This window comes from Lithobates pipiens, unplaced genomic scaffold (assembly GCF_037356315.1).
Source record: "Lithobates pipiens isolate NorthernLeopardFrog02 unplaced genomic scaffold, aLitPip1_a1.2 Scaffold_30, whole genome shotgun sequence".
Lineage (NCBI taxonomy): Eukaryota > Metazoa > Chordata > Amphibia > Anura > Ranidae > Lithobates > Lithobates pipiens.
In genome coordinates, this window is record NW_027507791.1 from 174,470,738 (window position 1) to 174,490,872 (window position 20,135).

The window sequence follows — 20,135 nt, forward strand, 5'->3', positions numbered from 1 at the left end:
CTCTGAACTCCCCTCCTCTTCCTCTCTTGTGGGCACCCACGTGACATCACTAGACACGTCATCATCAACGTCACCTTCCCCACCGCTATAAGTAGAGATCTCGGAGTAGGCAGCAACACCGGGGACCAACCTCCTCCTTGGGCTGATCTGGGTACTGGCGTCAGACTGCTGAGTAGCGCTTGTTGCTACCTCCTCTTCCTGATCCAATACCAAGAGTGGCTGCGCATCAGAAATGTCCTCTTGATATGGATCGGAAAATAATTCCAGTGACTCAAGCGGAAGGTATGTGGTGGTGGTGGTGGTGGTCGTGTTGTTGGTGGTAGTGTCTTTGGGGGTGCACATAGCAGAGAGTGAAGAAGAGGGTGCAGATCGAGAGGATGAGGAGGGTGCAGAAGAGTAAGGCTGAGCGAGCCACTCAACCAAGTCTGGTGCATCCTTTAAAGTAATTGAACGCACCTTCTGCAACTTCCCACTTTGGCTCAAGCCTGTTGCTCCTGCCCTACCCCTACCACCCCTGCGGAAGGGCCTGCCTCTTCCTCTGCATGTCATTTTTTAAATGACCCTGTGACAAAACTCTTAGTCCCTATACCGCTGAAGGACTGCTGCAGTATAGGTGAGCGGTCAGCAGTGGTGCACGTCAACCCTATCTATTGTGGACCGATAGCGGTCCTTACAGAACAGCAGACTGTACCGCACTCAAGCCTATGTACCGTAGCACCCTATACCAAGTTACCAGTCCTTATAAGAACTTTTGTGGAACAAGCAGGTTGTGTATTAGTGTTTAGCAGACTGTACGTCAGTCCCTATACCGCTGAAGGACTGCTGCAGTATAGGGCAGCGGTCAGCAGTGGTGCACGTCAACCCTATCTATTGTGGACCGATAGCGGTCCTTACAGAACAGCAGACTGTACCGCACTCAAGCCTATGTACCGTAGCACCCTATACCAAGTTACCAGTCCTTATAAGAACTTTTGTGGAACAAGCAGGTTGTGTGTTAGTGATTAGCAGACTGTACGTCAGTCCCTATACCGCTGAAGGACTGCTGCAGTATAGGTGAGCGGTCAGCAGTGGTGCACGTCAACCCTATCTATTGTGGACCTATAGCGGTCCTTACAGAACAGCAGACTGTACCGCACTCAAGCCTATGTACCGTAGCACCCTATACCAAGTTACCAGTCCTTATAAGAACTTTTGTGGACCAAGCAGGTTGTGTATTAGTGTTTAGCAGACTGTACGTCAGTCCCTATACCGCTGAAGGACTGCTGCAGTATAGGGCAGCGGTCAGCAGTGGTGCACGTCAACCCTATCTATTGTGGACCGATAGCGGTCCTTACAGAACAGCAGACTGTACCGCACTCAAGCCTATGTACCGTAGCACCCTATACCAAGTTACCAGTCCTTATAAGAACTTTTGTGGAACAAGCAGGTTGTGTGTTAGTGATTAGCAGACTGTACGTCAGTCCCTATACCGCTGAAGGACTGCTGCAGTATAGGTGAGCGGTCAGCAGTGGTGCACGTCAACCCTATCTATTGTGGACCTATAGCGGTCCTTACAGAACAGCAGACTGTACCGCACTCAAGCCTATGTACCGTAGCACCCTATACCAAGTTACCAGTCCTTATAAGAACTTTTGTGGACCAAGCAGGTTGTGTATTAGTGTTTAGCAGACTGTACGTCAGTCCCTATACCGCTGAAGGACTGCTGCAGTATAGGGCAGCGGTCAGCAGTGGTGCACGTCAACCCTATCTATTGTGGACCGATAGCGGTCCTTACAGAACAGCAGACTGTACCGCACTCAAGCCTATGTACCGTAGCACCCTATACCAAGTTACCAGTCCTTATAAGAACTTTTGTGGAACAAGCAGGTTGTGTGTTAGTGATTAGCAGACTGTACGTCAGTCCCTATACCGCTGAAGGACTGCTGCAGTATAGGGCAGCGGTCAGCAGTGGTGCACGTCAACCCTATCTATTGTGGACCGATAGCGGTCCTTACAGAACAGCAGACTGTACCGCACTCAAGCCTATGTACCGTAGCACCCTATACCAAGTTACCAGTCCTTATAAGAACTTTTGTGGAACAAGTGAGTTGTGAATGTTTAGCAGACTGCAGCAGAAGGGCAGCAGTCAAGTATAATATCCTTTCTATATTTGGAAGAAAGAATATTATACATGTACAAGCCTATTACTGTACCACTGATACCAGTCCTGAAAAGAACCTTTGTGGAACTAATAATAACAGCAAGTCTTTAAAATTACCCTCACTGCCTGACAACACTGCTTCCTTCCTGTCCCTATACAAATTGGCAAAAAAAGAGAACGATTAGTGGTTACTGGAACAGCTCTTTTGTGGACCTTGATAGTAACAGCTAATGATGATGATGATGATGATGATGATGAAAGACTAATCTGGCTGTCCCTGTAGCATACACCGTCCTTTCCCTTTCTCTAAACTAACAAAAGACACTCAGGCTGCTGCAAGAATCAGCAGCACAGCAAACCTATCAACACCTAACACCTATACCAGTCCTGAAAAGAACTTTTGTGTACCAAATAGCTAGTGGTTTATCTCTCCCTACTCCACACAGGAACCTGTCCCTATCGTAACAGAAGAAAGAATGTAAAATGGCCACCGGATCGGGTGTATTTATAGGTTAGGGGGAATGTACAAGTGTCCATGTGCTGTCATGTCTCAATTGGCTGTCCTGTATCACATGATAAACGTGTCACCAAAGGTTAAAGTTCTTGTATACATTAAACACGTAAGTCCGCCGCGGCGAACGACGGAAAAAGGCGTTCGAACGTGCGGACCGCGAATGTCGGAAATTCGCCGCGAAACGACCGCCGGGCGAACCGTTCGGCCATCACTACTAGGGGGTCCCTCGTAGTCTGCCTCCTTCAGTGCCTGGGCTGGTGACATTACTTCCCCTCGGTGCAGGAAGGGCTCATCTCTGTCAGTCATCTGGGACACGTGACAGGTCCCAGGTGACTGCGCGGCCAATCAGTGGGTGCCAAGGCTGTGAAGTCACAGCCGGGTGACCACAGTTAGAATGCCACCATCACCGTGCGGAGGGGGGGAATGAGTGGGGCTTCTTTCCCCCCATATCGCTGGACCCTGGGACACCCAGGGGAACTCCTCTTTAAGTGGTTCATGCATCCCCCCAATGCCCATCAATGCAGCCCGATCAGCACCCTTCCTCTGCCTCTCCATTGTAGCCTGATCAGTGCCCATCAGTGCCCATCTGCAGCCCCACTATTGCCCATCATTGCAGCCTGATCAGTGCCCACCTGCAGCCTGATCATTGGCCATCTGCAGTCACACATCAGATTACACAGAGCGGGATCTCCCATTTACTCAACGGCCTCTGTAATACGAAGTTCCACCTCCTGGACCGTCTCCTATGATAGACAGAACACTGGTCTAATGCTGGGATGTCTATCATATCAGCCAGTCCAGGAGGTGGAACTTCATATTACAGAGGCCGCCGAGTAAACAGGAAACCTTCCCTTCCATGGTAGCCCAAAGAAGATATTGGCACACATTTTTTGCACCCGATTTTCAGGGGGAAAAAGTGTGTGTTATACTCTGATAAATACGGTATTTCTTTAGCTCCAGACATGTTCAATCGTATATGAATGTGCAACTTTTTATAAAATAATCCCTGGGGATCATGTCATGACAGTCCTTGTTGAGGCATTTCCTCTTATAAGGTGACACCACCCTGTTCCTGTCTCTTGTCATCCTGTGTTGTCACAGATTTATAAAAGATGAAAACACAATTGTATGAAAATAAAATGGCAGTTGTTTATGACACACATTGCTTAGCAAACTAAACTCAATCCAATAATATATTAGATCTATCCAAAACTAAATTTAATAAATTGGAGACCAGAATGAGGAGTCATTGACCCCTTTTTCATAAGATATTAAATGGAGCATCAATACATAGTACAGCAAATCATCATATACTTTAAAATAGAATACACAGCTAATAAAATATATCTTTATATTGATCTGAGAAATCAACCTTAAAACTCAATTCCAGCACTCCCAATGCCCCTTCATCCCCTTTGGATATCATTTTTTCATTGTAAAAATCATTATACATCCCTTTATTCCCGGGCTCTATGTTCTGGTCCTCTTCTGTCCTCAGCAGTGGGCAGGTACTGAATGATGTAGAATACTCTCTTCAGTATTCTCCTGTATGTCCAGAGGGGTCTGAGATCACTTCTAAGGGGGCCGGTCCTTGACACCCTGAGCTCATAGAAAATGGGATAAATGACACTGGGCATCATTCTACCTGGGAGAGGAGAACCCTCTAGTGGTAAAAAGGAGATACTGCAGGGGAGTATTTGAAATAAATTATTATTATTATTATTATTATTATACAGGATTTATATAGCGCCGACAGTTGTGCAGTGCTTTACAACATGAGGGCAGAAAGTAAAGTTACAATACAATACAGGAGGAGTCAGAGGGCCCTGCTTGTTAAAGCTTACAATCTAGGAATATATATATATATATATATATATATATATATATATATATATATATATATAATATTATTATTATTATTATTATTATTATTATTATTTTTTTTTTTTTTTTTTTTTTTACTTTACTTTTTTATTGATCTGTAGTTAGGCTTTAAATAGTTAAAGCTCAAAGTTCTCAGTGAAGATGTATAGCTAGTTAGCTTGGATGTGCAAAAATAATTCCCCAATTAATGTATTGATCCTTATAGTGAGTCTCACCTCCAGTGCTCCTTTTCCCAATTGCAGAGCTCTCCAGTGAGATAAAATCCATGCTGAATATTAATTTGCATCATTTATAAATCAGAAAATGTATTTCTGTGTTTTCTAGAGGACATCGGGAGGTTCCGCTATCAGCTGTCGTCATATGATGATCCATCACTGAGGAGGATATATGAGTATTATAGAGATGATCTGATCTACATCCTGGAGAACATGAATCCTCATGCTGTCCTGGTAGAACTAAAATCTCAGAAAGTCTTAAACACAGAGGTAAGAAAAATATATTTATAAATTACCTACAGCAATATATGTATAAGTAAAGGGGAACTCTGATTCATACAGTAGTTGCAAACATAGAGTCCTATATATTTGTACATCATATCACTCCATACTGATCATAAACAGCTGAACATATAAGTCCTCCCAATAAACATGACCATATCAAAACTTCATTACATCCCACAAAATATATTGAAACCATTTACACAACTGCTCCCACCAGAATAAAGGGGGCTTTCTCCCACCAGAATGTAATAATGCACTAAGGGGTTGATTTACTAAAGACAAATATACTGTACACTTTGGAAGTACAGTTGCGCTCATTTCCCCAGAGCTTAGCAAATGCGGAGAAGCTTCATTTTGAAAAGAATACCCAATCAGATGCAAGGAAAATAAACATTATTCTTACACATGATTGGATGATGTAAATCAGCAGAACTACACCACATTCACTAAGCTCTGGGGAAAATACGTTCTTCTGTACTTTCAAAGTGCACAATCTATTTGCCTTTAGTAAATCCACCCCAATTGCCTTTAAATTTGCTTCTATCAATGTATCTAATGTATCTAATTGTATCTACAGTATATTATAATCATCTTTTTTTATATCCTTTCATTGCCAAAAATACTCTTCACATCAGAGTAGAAATTAATGATCTCATAATACAAATCAGAGATTTCTTACTCCTAGTAAAGTGTGCTGTTCCTTGAATGACTTTGAATTTAGACAGTGTGTTGTATGTAAGTGTATGCCCTTGTACACGCGGTCGGAGATTCCGTCGGAATGTGTCCAATCGGAGCGTTTTGTCGGATATTCCGACTGTGTGTGGTATGCATCGGACTGTTTCCGTCGGAATATCCGTCGGACCAAATTTTCCAACTTGCCGGAAATATTTTCCGACAAAATGCTCCGATCGGACATACTCCGATCATGTGTAGAGAATTCCGATCGGACAAAGTGCCACGCATGCTCAGATCAAATTCCTACATCAAAGCTATTGGCTACTAGCCCCATCGTAACGAGATTACGTCATCAAGTTCTGAAAGATCGGATTTTCCGACAACTTTGTCCGACCGTGTGTATGCAACAGTTTCGGACAAGATCCGTTGGACAAAATCCGACGGATTTGGTTGTCGGAATCTCCGACTGTGTGTACAAGGGCTTATGTGCTATGAGATGGCTTACTGTATTGTATATAGTGTTATAATAAGGCTTCAGAAACATGAATGAGGGTGAGTGTGTAATCATTATGACTTCACCATAGTTTTCTATGATATGGCACCATATAGTCTTCACAATCATGGAATATATTTACATTTTACACAAATATTTAAATGTCCATGTGGACTACAATATACTGTATGAGGTCCAGTAATATAGTTACATAGTAAGTGAGGTCGAAAAAGACACAAGTCCATCAAGTCCAACCTATGTGTGTGATTATATGTCAGTATTACATTGTATATCCCTGTATGTTGCGGTCATTCTGGTGCTTATCTAATAGTTTCTTGAAACTATCGATGCTCCCCACTGAGACCACCACCTGTGGAAGGGAATTCCACATCCTTGCTGCTCTTACAGTAAATAACCCTCTACATAGTTTAAAGTTAAACCTCTTTTCTTCTAATTTTAATGAGTGGCCACGAGTATTGTTAAACTCCCTTTTGCGAAAAAGTTTTATCAATATTGTGGGGTCACCAGTCCGGTATTTGTATATTGAAATCATATCCCCTCTAAAGTGTCTCTTCTCCACAGAGATTATTCTTATTATTAACTTATGTTCAGAGCTCACAACCTTTCCTCATAACTAATATCCTCTAGACCCTTTATTAGTTTTGTTGCCCTTCTTTGTACTCGCTCCATTTCCAGCACATCCTTCCTGAGGACTGGTGCCCAGAATTGGACAGCATACTCCAGGTGCGGCTGGACCAGAGTCTTGTAGAGCGGGAGAATTATCGTTTTATCTCTGGAGTTGATCCTCTTTTTAATGCCAATATTCTGTTTGCTTTGTTAGCAGCAGCTTGGCATTGCATGCCATTACTGAGCCTATCATCTACTAGGACCCCCAGGTCCTTTTCCATCCTAGATTCCCCCAGAGGTTCTCCCCCCAGTCTATAGATTGCATTCAGATTTTTGCCACCCAAATGCATTATTTTACATTTTTCTACATTGAACCTCATTTGCCATGTAGTTGCTCATCCCATTAATTTGTTCAGATCTTTTTGCAAGGTTTCCACATCCTGCGGAGAAGTTATTGCCCTGTTTAGCTTAGTATTGTCCTCAAATCCAGTGATTGAACTGTTTCCCCCATCCTCCAGGTCGTTTATGAACAAATTAAATAGGATTGGTCCCAGCACAGAACCCTGGGGGACCCCACTACCCACCCCTGACCATTCCGAGTACTCCCCATTTATCACCACCCTCTGAACTCACCCTTGTAGCCAGTTTTCAGTCCATGTACTCACCCTATGGTCCATGCCAATGGGCCTTATTTTGTACAGTAAATGTTTATGAGGAACTGTGTCAAATGCTTTTGCAAAATCCAGATACACCACGTCTATGGGCCTTCCTTTATCTAGCTGGCAACTCACCTCCTCATAGAAGGTTAGTAGATTGGTTTGGCAAGAATGATTCTTCATGAATCCATGCTGATTACTGCTGATATCGTTCCCATTACTAAAATCTTGCATATAGTCCCTTATCATCCCCTCAAACAGTTTACATACTATTGATGTTAGGCTAACTGGTTTGTAATTCCCAGGGATGTATTTTGGGCCCTTTTTAAATATTGGTGCTACATTGGCTTTTCTCCAATCAGCTGGTACCATTCCAGTCAGTAGACTGTCAATAAAAATTAGAAACAATGGTCTGGCAATTAATTGACCGAGTTCCCTAAGTACTCTCGGATGCAAGCCATCTGGTCCTGGTGATTTATTAATGTTAAGTTTCCCAAGCCTAATTTTAATTCTGTCCTCTGATAACCATGGAGGTGCTTCCTGTGATTTGTCATGAGGATAAACACTGCAGTTTTGGTTATTGAAGCCCCTCGAGTGCCTTATGAAGACTGAGGAGTAGAATAAATTCAAGACCTTTGCTATCTCCCCATCCTTTGTAACCAGATGTAGTTCCTCATTCTTTATGGGGCCCATGTGGTCTGTCCTCACTTTTTCACTGTTTACATACTTAAAGAATTTCTTGGGATTTGTTTTGCTCTCCTCCTCTATGTGTCTTTCATGTTCTATCTTAGCCGTCCTTAATGCACCCTTACATTTCTTGTTGCATTCTTATAAAATCTGAATGATGCTGATGATCCCTCAACCTTGTATTTTTTGAATGCCTTCTCCTTTGCTTTTATATGCATTTTTACAATGGAGTTAAGCCATCCAGGATTTTTGTTCGCACTTTTAAATTTATTACCCAATGGGATACATTGGCTAATGCCCTTATTTAATATGCTCTTAAAGCAAAACCATCTCTCCTCCAAGTTCTTTGTGCCTAAGATTTTATCCCAATTTATGCCTTCTAGTAGGATTCGTAGTTTAGGGAAGTTTGCTCTTTTGAAATTCAGTGTCTTTGTATTCCCCTTATGTTTCCTATTTGTGTGATTTATACTGAAGCCAATTGACCTGTGATCGCTGTTCCCTAAATTGCCTCATATTTCCACATCCGTGATCAGGTCTGTATTGTTGGTAATAAGTAGATCCAGTAACGCTTTATTTCTAGTTGGTGCGTCTACCATCTGACCCATAAAATTGTCCTGCAAGACATTTAAGAACTGGCGAGCCTTAGATAAATTCACGGTTCCCTCCGTCCAGTCTATGTCTGGACAGTTAAAATCCCCCATTATGATAACACTGCCCATCCTTGCTGCTACTCCAAATTGTGATAGGAGATCTTTCTCCCGTTCCTCCCTCAGGTTAGGGGGTCTATAGCATACTCCCGGTATTATTTTCCCCTTAGCTTCATCCCTTTGGAGCTCTACCCATAAGGATTCCACCTCCTCCCTAGCTCCCTTAGTGATGTCATCTCTCATATTCACTTGTACATTATTCTTGATATATAGGCATATCCCTCCCACTTTTTTACTCTCGCTATCCTTGCAATAAAGGGTATACCCTTGAATGTTTGCCAGCCAATCATGAGAGCTGTTGAACCAGATCTCTGAAATTCCCACAAAATCCAAATCCTTCTTGTACAATAGTATCTCTAGTTCACCCATCTTGTCCACCAGGCTCATGACATTGGTGAACATGCCACGTAGTTTAGACCGTCGCATATTGTCCTCAGTTCTGACAATGTTACCACAGAAATAATGCCTTTATAAGTACATCATCCCCAATGTTACATTGCAGCTCTCACATCTTACAGTCTCCCATCCATAACCCTATATACATATCACACATGCAGGGCCGGCGCTACCACTAGGCGGACTAGGCAACCGCCTAGGTCGCACTGCCGCCTAGGGCGCCCGGCCGCTGGTTATTTTATTCCTGGCTGGCTGCACTGTCCTTGCTGCAACTACTACCGTGCCAGTGCCATGTCAAGCAACAGCGCCATCTGCCCTCCCCCCCGCCCCGCTCTGGCTTTCCAGTAATCCTCTCTTCTGCTATAGCATCACCTCACTCACGCAGTGAGCCAGTAACGATCATGTGTCCAGTCACAGGGCACCGCCTCTCAGTGTCAAAGGCAGCAGCCGCCCGCCCCCCCTCCTCCGATCCGCCCCCTCCTCCGATCTGCTCTCTGTCAGTCCATCTGTGACTGTGTGACATTAGTCATGATGATGATGACACGCAGCAGCAGCTGATGAATCATGAGTAATGTCACAGACCGTCCGACTGACAGAGAGTGGAGGGGGGGGCGGCTGCTGCTGTGCCTGTGTGTTATCATTATGAGTAATGTCACAGACCGTCAGAGTGACAGAGAATGGAGGGGGGGATGGGGGGGGCGGCTGCTGCTGTACCTGTGTGTTATCATCATGAGTCATGATGATAAGACACAGGCACAGCAGCAGCCACCCCCCCTCCACTCTGTCAGTCCTACGGTCTGTAACATTACTCATGATGATAACACACAGGCACAGCAGCAGCTGCCCCCCCCCACTCTCTGTCAGTCCTCTGTGACATGATGGCACGTATCATTTGATAGCACAGCACCCCTGGCCCCACCCCCACGCTCTCCTGGAACGGGGGATGGATGGAGGATGGATGCAGCATGCATCATCATGGGATACAGCATGGCGACGTCGGCGTGGCGCCTGGCGGCCACTCTCTGGGCTTGGGGTCAGGTGCGCGCAGCCTGGGCTAGCTGGAACAGGAAGAAAAGAGGCACCACTCCAAACAAGGCAGGTACACAGGCTGGCAAATACAGTTGGCGCCAGTAACAGGTTACTGGTGTGACCATGAGGTAAGTAAAAAACTGTTGCTTTCTCTCTGTTAGGCCCCTTTCACACTGGGGCGGTTTTCAGGCGCTACAGCACTAAAAATAGCACCTGTATAGCGCCTGAAAAAACAGGCCCCTTTCACTCCAGTGTGAAAGCCGGAGGGCTTTCACACAGGAGCGGTGCGCTAGCAGGACGGTGAAAAAAGTCCTGCTAGCCGCATATTTGGAGCAGTGAATAGAGCGGTGTATTCACCGCTCCTAAACGGCTCCTACCTATTGAAATCAATGGGGTAGCACGGCTATACCGCCAGCAAAGCGCCACAGGCGGTTTTAACCCTTTTTCGGCCGCTAGCGGGGGTTAAATGCAGACCGACGCTAAAACAACGGTAAAGCGCTGCTAAAAATAGCAGCGCTTTGCCGCCGACGCCCGCACCGCCCCAGTGTGAAAGGGGCCTTAATGAGAATAACATTATGTGAATGTGATGACCATGAAATGTAATTTTAAAATGTGAGTGTATATATATCTATTATGTTGACTGATCTGCCAAATGTCCCCCCAAGTCTGTAATTTATGGGCGCTGGTGAAGTGGCATTAATGGGCGCTGGTGAGGGGGGATTGTTGAGCGCTGGTGAAGCCAGGGGGTGGAGTCAGGGGTGGGGCCAATGGGGGCGGCAAAAGTTTCGCCTAGGGTGTCAAAAATCCTTGCACCAGCCCTGCACACAAGATACCGTCTTCCCATAGCTGCGTGTCATCTGGGGATATGCAGAACATTTTCACCAACTTTGTTTTGTAGTAAAATTGACAAAAATTGTCTTGAAATTCGTTTTAAAGCATTTTCTTTTGAAAGGTCTACAGTGCCTTGAAAAAGTATTTATGCTCCTTAAAATTTTCCACATTTTGTCAAGTTACAACCAAAAATGCAAATGTATTTTATTGGGATTTTATGCGATTGCCGAACACAAAGTGGCACATAATTGTGAAGTGGAAGGAAAATGATAAATGGTTTTCATTTTTTTAAATAAATAAATATGTGAAAAGTGTGGTGTGCATTTGTATCCAGCCTCCTTTACTCCTAACTAAAATCTAGTGGAACCAACTGCCTTCAGAAGTCACCTAAGTAGTAAATAGAGTCTACCTGTGTGTAATTTAGTCACAGTAGAAATACAGCTGTTCTGTGAAGCCCTTAGAGGTTTGTTATAGAACCTTAGTGAACAAACAGCACCATGAAGGCCAAAGAACACACCAGACAGGTAAGGGATAAAGTTGTGGAGAAGTATAAAGCAGGGTTAGGTTTTAAAAAATATCCCAAGCGTTGAACATCTCACCGAGCTGTTCAATCCATCATCTGAAAATGGAAAGAGTATGGCACAACTGTAAACCTACAAGACAAGAAGAAAGCCATTGTTGAAAGAAAGCCATAATAAGTCCCATTTTCAGTTTGCAAGAAGCCATGTGGGGGGACACAGCAAACATGTGGAAGAAGGTGCTCTGGTCAGATGAGACCAAAATTGACTTTTTTTGGCCTAATGCCGCGTACACACGAGCGGAATTTTCAACATCCAAAGTCCGAAGGACTGAGTCCGTCAGACTATCCGATCGTGTGTGGGCTGCAACGGACTTTTGACTCACCAAAGTCCGAAGGACTTTAGAATATGGAACATGCTTCAAATTTTTCCGAAGGAACTCCGCCGGACCCGGTCCCCTTCGAAAAATCCGCTCGTGTGTATGCTACTCCGACGGACTAAAACCGACGCTAGGGCAGCTATTGGCTACTGGCTATGAACTTCCTTATTCGAGTCGGGTCTTACGTCATCACGTTCAAATCCGTCGGAGTTTAGTGTGATCGTGTGTGGCCAAGTCCGTTCGGCCGAAAAGTCTGTCAGAACTCCGTCGGAATTCCAGCAGAACTCCGACGGAACTCCTTTGGAAGTCTGTCGGACATAAGTCCTCTCGTGTGTACGGGGCTTTAGATCAAAACGCTATCTGTGGCAAAAAACTAACACTGCAAATCACCCTGAACACACCATCCCCACCGTGAAACATGGTAGTGGCAGCATCATGTTGTGCTGATGCTTTTCCTTGGCAGGGACAGGGAAGCTGGTCAGAGTTGATGGGAACATAGATGGAACCAAATACAGAGCAATCAGACCTGTTAGTCTGCAAAAGACTTGAGACTGGGGCAGAGGTTTACCTTCCAGCAGGTCAACGACCCTAAACATGCAGCCAGAGCTACAATGGAATGGTTTAGATCAAAGTATATTCATGTGTTAGAATGGCCCAGTCACAGTCCAGACCTAAATCACATTAAGAATCTGTGGCAAGACTGGAAAATTGCTGTTCACAGATGCTCTCCATCCAATCTGACATCTTTTGTTTTTTTTTAGATTTTTTTTATTTTATTTTATACATAACATAGAACATTCGAGCTGTGTCAACATAACACCAGCCCACATAGTGGCCACACAGGGCCAAAAAAATACAATATTATAGCAAACTAACATAGTCCAACTGATTAACAAAAAACTTCCAACTTTAAACCCCCCTCCCCCTTCCCCCTTTGTCACAGCTCCACCAAGGCTTCTGTGGTATCTCCCTTATATCTGGTTATATAATACAAGGCATTACATTTAGTCGCAACATGTATGCATTACAATGGAACAGCAACTGCTACTATCTCGATTTCTAAAGTACTTGTAACGATATCACGTACGGGACTGGAAATGTTGTAACTAGTTGCCATGTTGTTTGGAACACAGCCATGACAGCTTGGCTAACCTTGTAACATTACAGAAGAATCTGAACTCCCTCCTTCCTCCTCACTGTCTCAGTAATCCAAAGCTTTAAAAATTTCAAAAGGAAAGAAAGGTTATCTCAGCAAAGGAAGCAGAACCAGGCTAGGTCAGTAAACAAGGCTCATGTTGCCTGGCAGGATATTCAGGCCTGTCGTAAAACTGTCACCCTCTCCATTCAGAGAACCAACAGATATCTGTCGTAAATACCTCAAACCACATAGCGTGCAGACAGGTTAGTAAAGTTCTGAAACTTCAGCATGTTTCATAACTTCCAAAGTAATAATAGCACAGCCATAATATGGACATATTTAGTACTGAAGGATTTGGATGAGATGAAAGTAAAAAAATGAAAACTTCGGGGCGACCTGCAGAAGGGTTTGGATTCCCTCTGCAACAACAAGTCCCTTGTCATCAGACCTGCAGACAAAGGGGGTGGTATTGCTATCCTGGATAGGAGCGACTACCTCAAAGAGTTGCATCGAATTACTGATGATAGGGAGACCTATTCCCTGCTTAGCAGGGACCCAGTGGTCAAATACAAAAAGGAACTAACAGGGATAGTAGATGAGGGCTTCCATAGAGGGATCCTCACGGATAAGGAAAAATCTTTTCTTATACCTATGGCCCCTAGAACCCCAGTTATCTATTATCTCCCGAAGCTACATAAGAGCACTACCTGCCCCCCTGGTCGTCCTATTGTCAGTGGTATAGATTCAGTGATGTCCAGGGTGGGCAGGTATATAGATTTTTTTCTTCAGCCACTTGTGAAGAAAATCCCATCATACGTGAGGGATACTAAGCAAATCCTCAATATGTTAAATACCATCAAACCAACCCCAGGCTTATGGCTCGTGACAGCCGATGTCACATCACTCTACACCATCATCCCCCACGAATTGGGTTTTGAAGCCACCAGGGTTTATTTGGAGCGAGACTCTGGTCTAACACAGATCCAGATCGATTTTATTTTGGTCCTTTTAGATTTTGCAGCCAAGCACAATTATTTCTGGTTCGATAACCAGTTTTATCGTCAAGACAAAGGGGTTGCCATGGGAGCTAAATATGCCCCTAGCTTGGCTAACCTATTCATGGCCAAATGGGAGGAGGACGTCATCGACTCTCCCAGACGACCGGAGATAGTGCTGTGGGCACGATACATTGATGACGTCCTCCTCCTCTGGGATGGTGATGAACGGGAGCTCCATGCCTTTATGGAAGGGTTAAATAACACGAGAGGCATCAAATTTAGCTATGAAGCCAGCAAGGAAGGGGTGAACTTTCTGGATCTGAACATCAAGGTTAATAGCGAGAGTTTCATTACCTCCACCTTCTTTAAATCCACAGATAGTAATTCTTATATTCCTATAGGCAGCTGCCATCTGGACTCTTGGTTAAGGTCGGTCCCTTTGGGACAGTATCTACGCCTAAGGAGAAACTGTTCTGATACCATTGAGTTTGATGAACAAGCTAAATTACTGTCTCAGCGTTTTTCGGAAAAAGGGTATGCGGCAGATCTGCTATCCGAGGCTTATACAAAAGCACGTAATAGAGACAGATCTAGCCTGCTGGCTGACAGGGAGAGTAAGGATGATGCGAATCAGTCTTTATTACCCTTCGTTACCACCTTTTCGATGCAACATCAGAAGGTTAAACAGCTTATCCGTAGACACTGGCATATCTTGACTACCGACCAAACTCTAGGAACCATCCTACCGGAAGTCCCTAGAGTGATTTTCAAAGGTGTCTCCTCATTAGGCAGTATGATTGCCCCGAGTGTGCAGAACCCCCCTGCGAAAGACAGATGCTTCTTTCAGAACCTCAAAGGGTTTTACAGATGCAGGAATTGCCAAGTGTGCTCCTATAATAGGAATAAAAATTCTAAAATCCTTGAATTTGTCTCCACTAGTACCCAGAGGACATATACAGTGGAGCCGTTCATCACATGCTCTTCAGAAGCAGTGGTTTATCTCATCCAATGTCCTTGTGGGCTTCAGTACGTGGGGAAAACCAAGAGGGCCCTCAAGGTCAGATTGAATGAGCATATCGCCAACATTAAACGGGGTTTTGACAAACATCCCCTTTCTAGACATTATGACGAAAAACATGGAAGGGATCCGTCCAATACTCTGTACATGGGGATCGATAAGTACAAACCCCATTGGAGGGGGGGAGCTTTGGTCAGAGAGATCTCACGGCTGGAGATGGGTCTATAGACTAAAAACTTACACCCCTCACGGTATGAACACAGACACAGACGTTAATGCATTTATTAATAATGCTTAATGGGGTGTTCCTGCCAGTGTTTTTGGCGTATACGTAAAGTGCCTATGATTTTCTAATCAGGCATTGTGGGATCTGGATACCTGTGGATTTCTTTACTCTAATGTAGTGTTTGATGGTCTTTTTTGTAGCCTTGATTTTTTTTCATTATGAGAGAGGAATACCTTTTTCTCATAATGTACTGAGATTCCTTTCTAGCCCCTATTAACACGTTTTGTTTGGGTTGTCCAGAGTGTTCGATGGGAATTAGGTTATGCATAACATAGCTGTGTATGCCCCCCTCACTTTTTAGTTGTGGGTGAACTTTGCAGCCTAGTTAATACTGCTATTATAATATCAGGAAGTGCGTAACCATATAATGTGTTAGGTATCTATTACAAAGTGCCTTTTATGTTTTATCCATTTATATTATCAATTGTCATTGATTTTATATATTTTTTAATTCTGTGTTGGGACAAGTCCCCTCCTCCCCCTTTTTAATTTTATTTGAGGTATAGATAAATGTTTCACTCTTTCTCTTTCGTGGGTTGGAGGAAGATTTATTTGTTATGGATGTCCGTAGCCACGACAACCTTGTAACGAAAACGAGACATGGTACTAGATGGAGCGCACACACTTCCGTGTAGGGGGTGACGTGCGCCGTCCATCCGCTCGTTACGTACGGCGTGCTGTCATCCGCTCGTTACGTACGGCGTGTTGTCATCCGCTCGTTACGTACGGCGTGTTGTCACGCCGCTTTGAGGGGGATACATGGATCACTTCCGCCGACTTGACCCCCTGATCTTGCACGCCATTGGACACGAGAGCGTCACTTCCGTCGGGATGATCCCGGAAGCGGAATAGACTCTCACACAATGGAGGAGGTGGCTTGTACCAGCATTTACTATATAATGGAGGCAATATGGCGTGTCACCCATACCCCAGACGACGTGAATTTTTCACGAAACGCGTTGGGTGGCGTGACACGCTTACTTGCCTCATGTGAACTGGTACCAGAAGGGATATCGATTGGAGTTCGCGATCGGCCGACGCTTGCCCATTTTGATGATATGCCCGATGTTCTTTCATGTTTGTAAGTGCATCTCTTTTTTTATTTATGCGTTTTAATAAATGATTTTACACTATCTGGAGTATTCTTCCCTCCCTATGGTGGACCTTCTTTGATCCTACAATGCTATACACCTGAGTCCTGCTTCAAACAGCGTTTCCTCCTGCTGGATGGTTCATGACTGGCGTATCCCCTAATCTGTTCTACGTTAAAGTGTTCCACTCGAATGGCTCAAGTTTGACCTATCTTCAGACCCGTTTTGTGATAAAGTGCTCCTTACTGGGGCATCTGGTAAGGGGCTAGCGTTACTTGTCTGGTGGAGGTGCACCTGGTTTCACTTCACGTTGACTGAAAGGTTTACGATTGAATAGATCCCTTTCACACGGGGTGTTTCTTCAGTTGGACTCTTAATGGACTTTATGTTATCACATATATTATTAGTACTGTTGGATTTTACTTTACATGTTTTTCTTTTTTGAAATTTTTGCACATTTTTGACTTAGAATTGTATATCTCTTTCTTTTTGGTTCACAACCTATGAGGGGTAGTATATATGCTTATTTCATTAGTTACAAGTAGGGATGAGCTTCGTGTTCGAGTCGAACGCATGTTCGACTCGAACATCGGTCGTTCGTGCGTTCGCCGAATTCCGAACGTTTGGGCCGTTCGCGGCAAAATTCGTGTGGCCCACAATGCATTGCGATGGCGCAATGCATTGCTGTCTCACGATTGGCCAAGCATGCACTGTGACCCCGCATGCTTGGCCAATCGCAGCGCCAGTAGCGAGGAGAGCAATGGTTGGCCACAGGCATCCTGCCTGTGGCCAATCATAGCTCAGGCTGTGTAGTGCATGCCCCACACTATATAAAGCTGCCTTTCAGGCGGCCTCGTGTAGTGTTTGTTAGCATCTGAAGCAGTGGGTGTTCTGTGTACCTTCAACACAGTTACACACCAATCGTTTTTGGCTGATTTACTATTTTGCTCTTGTGTAGTGGTTACTGTCTGTGCCCTGACCGCAGTATACACCACTATATTCACCTCACCTATATAGCTAGTGATCTAGCTTTAATAATAGAGCTTGCAGTCAGTAGTGTTAGTGCGTGCTGTCTGCGTGCTCTGTACCCAGTACATACCACTATATACACCTACATAGCTGTTCTCTATTTGAGCCTGATTGTCATTTGCTGGAGTTATTGGAAGTTGTGTGTGCTTCCAGCACAGCACAGTATACATCTGTATATACCCCTTTAACTCTGCTGTTTTCTGGTTATTGTCTGCGTGCCCTGACCGCAGTATACACCGTGATATTCACCTCACCTATATAGCTAGTGGTCCATCTTTAACAATAGAGCTTGCAGTCAGTAGTGTCACTCAGGAGATAGTGCGTGCTGTGTGCCTGCTCTGTACCCAGTACATACCGCTATTATCCACCTACATAGCTGTTCTCTATTTGGGCCCGATTGGCATCTGCGGGAGTTATTGGAAGTTGTGTGTGCCTCCAGCACAGCACAGTATACATCTGTATATACCCCTTTAACTCTGCTGTTCTATAAAAAAGGCATCTGCAGGAGTTAGTGGGTGTTGTGTGCCTCCAGCACAATATAAACTACCCAACTACTGTTTTACCCAACTCCCTTCAGGCCATTACCATGTCTGGAAGGCCAGCAAGGAGAGGCAGACAGGCGCGAGCCGATAAAAGAGGGCAAGCAGGCTCTGTGTCTAGAGACAACAGTGCTGGTCGTGGACGCGGTGCATTGTCATCAGCACGTGGCCATGGGACATGCTTGTCCTTCTTTTCTGCAGCTGGACATGTTGAACCGCAACATGCCAACGACTTGGTAGAGTGGATGACCAAGCCCTCTTCATCCTCCTCATCCTCTCTCACCCAGTCTCAGGGTAGTAGAAAAGCAGCTGCCAACATATCGTCGTCCCTCCTCTCAATGTCATCATCAGTGACTCCTTCCCTAGACCCACCACGTCCTCCTGAGGAGTCTCCTGAACTCTTTGAGCACAGTGTTGGGTACATGCTCCAGGAGGATGCCCAGTGTTTGGTGGGCTCTGATGATGACACTCAGCTAGAGGAAGGCAGTAGCGTGAGCACAGAGAGAGGGGATGCTCAAGAAGGACAGCAATCTGGCAGTCATGTTCCACAAGCTGCAGCATACTGCCAGGTTTGCTACAGCGATGAAGAGGGAGGGGATGATGAGGGCACTGACTCCACATGGGTGCCTGGAAGGAGGGAGGAGGAGGAGGAGGAGGAGGAGGCACATGTCCAACGAGGCAGGATGCCCTCCGGGGGCCAGCTTAGGGGCAGCACACCGACTGAATCACACCGCAGAGCTCCGCCTGCGCAGAGCGCTTCCTCTGCGCAGAGCGCTTCCTCTGCGCGTTATTCTAAAAGTTCTTTGGTGTGGGCCTTTTTTGAGACGAGTGCATCAGATCGCACCGCTGCTATTTGCAACATATGTCTCAAGCGTATCTCACGTGGCCAAAACATCAGCCGCTTGGGCACCACATGCTTGACCAGACATATGTTGACCTGCCATGCAGCTCGTTGGCAAGCATACCTCAAAGACCCACACCAAAGAACAAAGCGGACCTCTCCTTGCTCCTCATCAGCTGGCATCTCCAACCCCACTAGACCTTCAGTCCTCTCTGAAACCTGCTCTGAGAGGAATGAAGGTGTAGAATTAGGTGTGTCACAGCCAAGTGCTTCCGGGAACTCTGCTAGTGGTACATCCACGTCCGATTATAGCAGACAAATGTCCCTGCCCCAGCTGCTGGACCGGCGGAAAAAATTTACTCCCAGCCATCCACATGCTTGGCTAAATTGCTAGCACTTCAACTGCTGCCTTTTCAGTTGGTAGACTCGGCCCCCTTCCGTGAGTTTGTACAATGTGCGGTTCCTCAGTGGCAGGTCCCCAAACGCCACTTTTTCTCACGGAAGGCGATTCAGGCTCTCTACCGGCATGTGGAAGGCAATGTCCTTGCCTCGCTGGACAGGGCGGTCAGCGGTAAGGTGCATATTACCGCTGACTCATGGTCCAGCAGGCATGGACAGGGACGTTACCTGTCTTTCACGGCCCATTGGGTCACTCTCCTGGCTGCTGGGAAGGATGCAGGACAAGGTGCAGTAGTGTTGGAGGTTGTTCCGCCACCACGCCTCCAAAATGCTACTATTGGTTGTGACACACCTCTCTCCTCCACCCCCTCCTCTTCTTCTTCCTCCATGGCCTCTTCCAGTGCTCTGTCCTCAGAACCAGCGGTGCTCCGTAGGCGTTGCAGGGGCTACGCAAGTACGCAGGCAAAACGATGCCATGCCGTGCTTGCGCTGGTTTGTTTGGGGGACAGGAGCCACACTGGGGCGGATGTTTTGTCAGCTCTGCAGGGGCAGGCCGAGAGGTGGTTGACGCCACGCCAGCTTAAGCCAGGAATGGTGGTTTGCGACAATGGCACCAACCTCCTCTCCGCCCTCCGACAGGGACAACTGACCCATGTGCCCTGTGTAGCTCACGTCCTTAACCTGGTGGTGCAGCGGTTCTTGGGCAGGTACCCCGGCTTACAGGATGTCCTGAAACAGGCCAGGAGAGTCTGTGTGCATT

General features: G+C 45.5%; 1 protein-coding gene across 4 annotated transcripts in view; it reads left to right on the forward strand.

Annotated features, from left to right (window-relative positions):
* Window positions 1-20,135, forward strand: part of LOC143943351 (NACHT, LRR and PYD domains-containing protein 3-like) — a 465,848-nt gene that overhangs the window by 147,687 nt on the left and 298,026 nt on the right. For all 4 annotated transcript variants that reach the window (XM_077465072.1, XM_077465070.1, XM_077465069.1 and 1 more), the window contains one exon: window positions 4,863-5,023. In XM_077465072.1, the coding sequence (XP_077321198.1) occupies window positions 4,863-5,023 (161 nt within the window). The remainder of the gene's footprint in view (window positions 1-4,862; window positions 5,024-20,135) is intronic.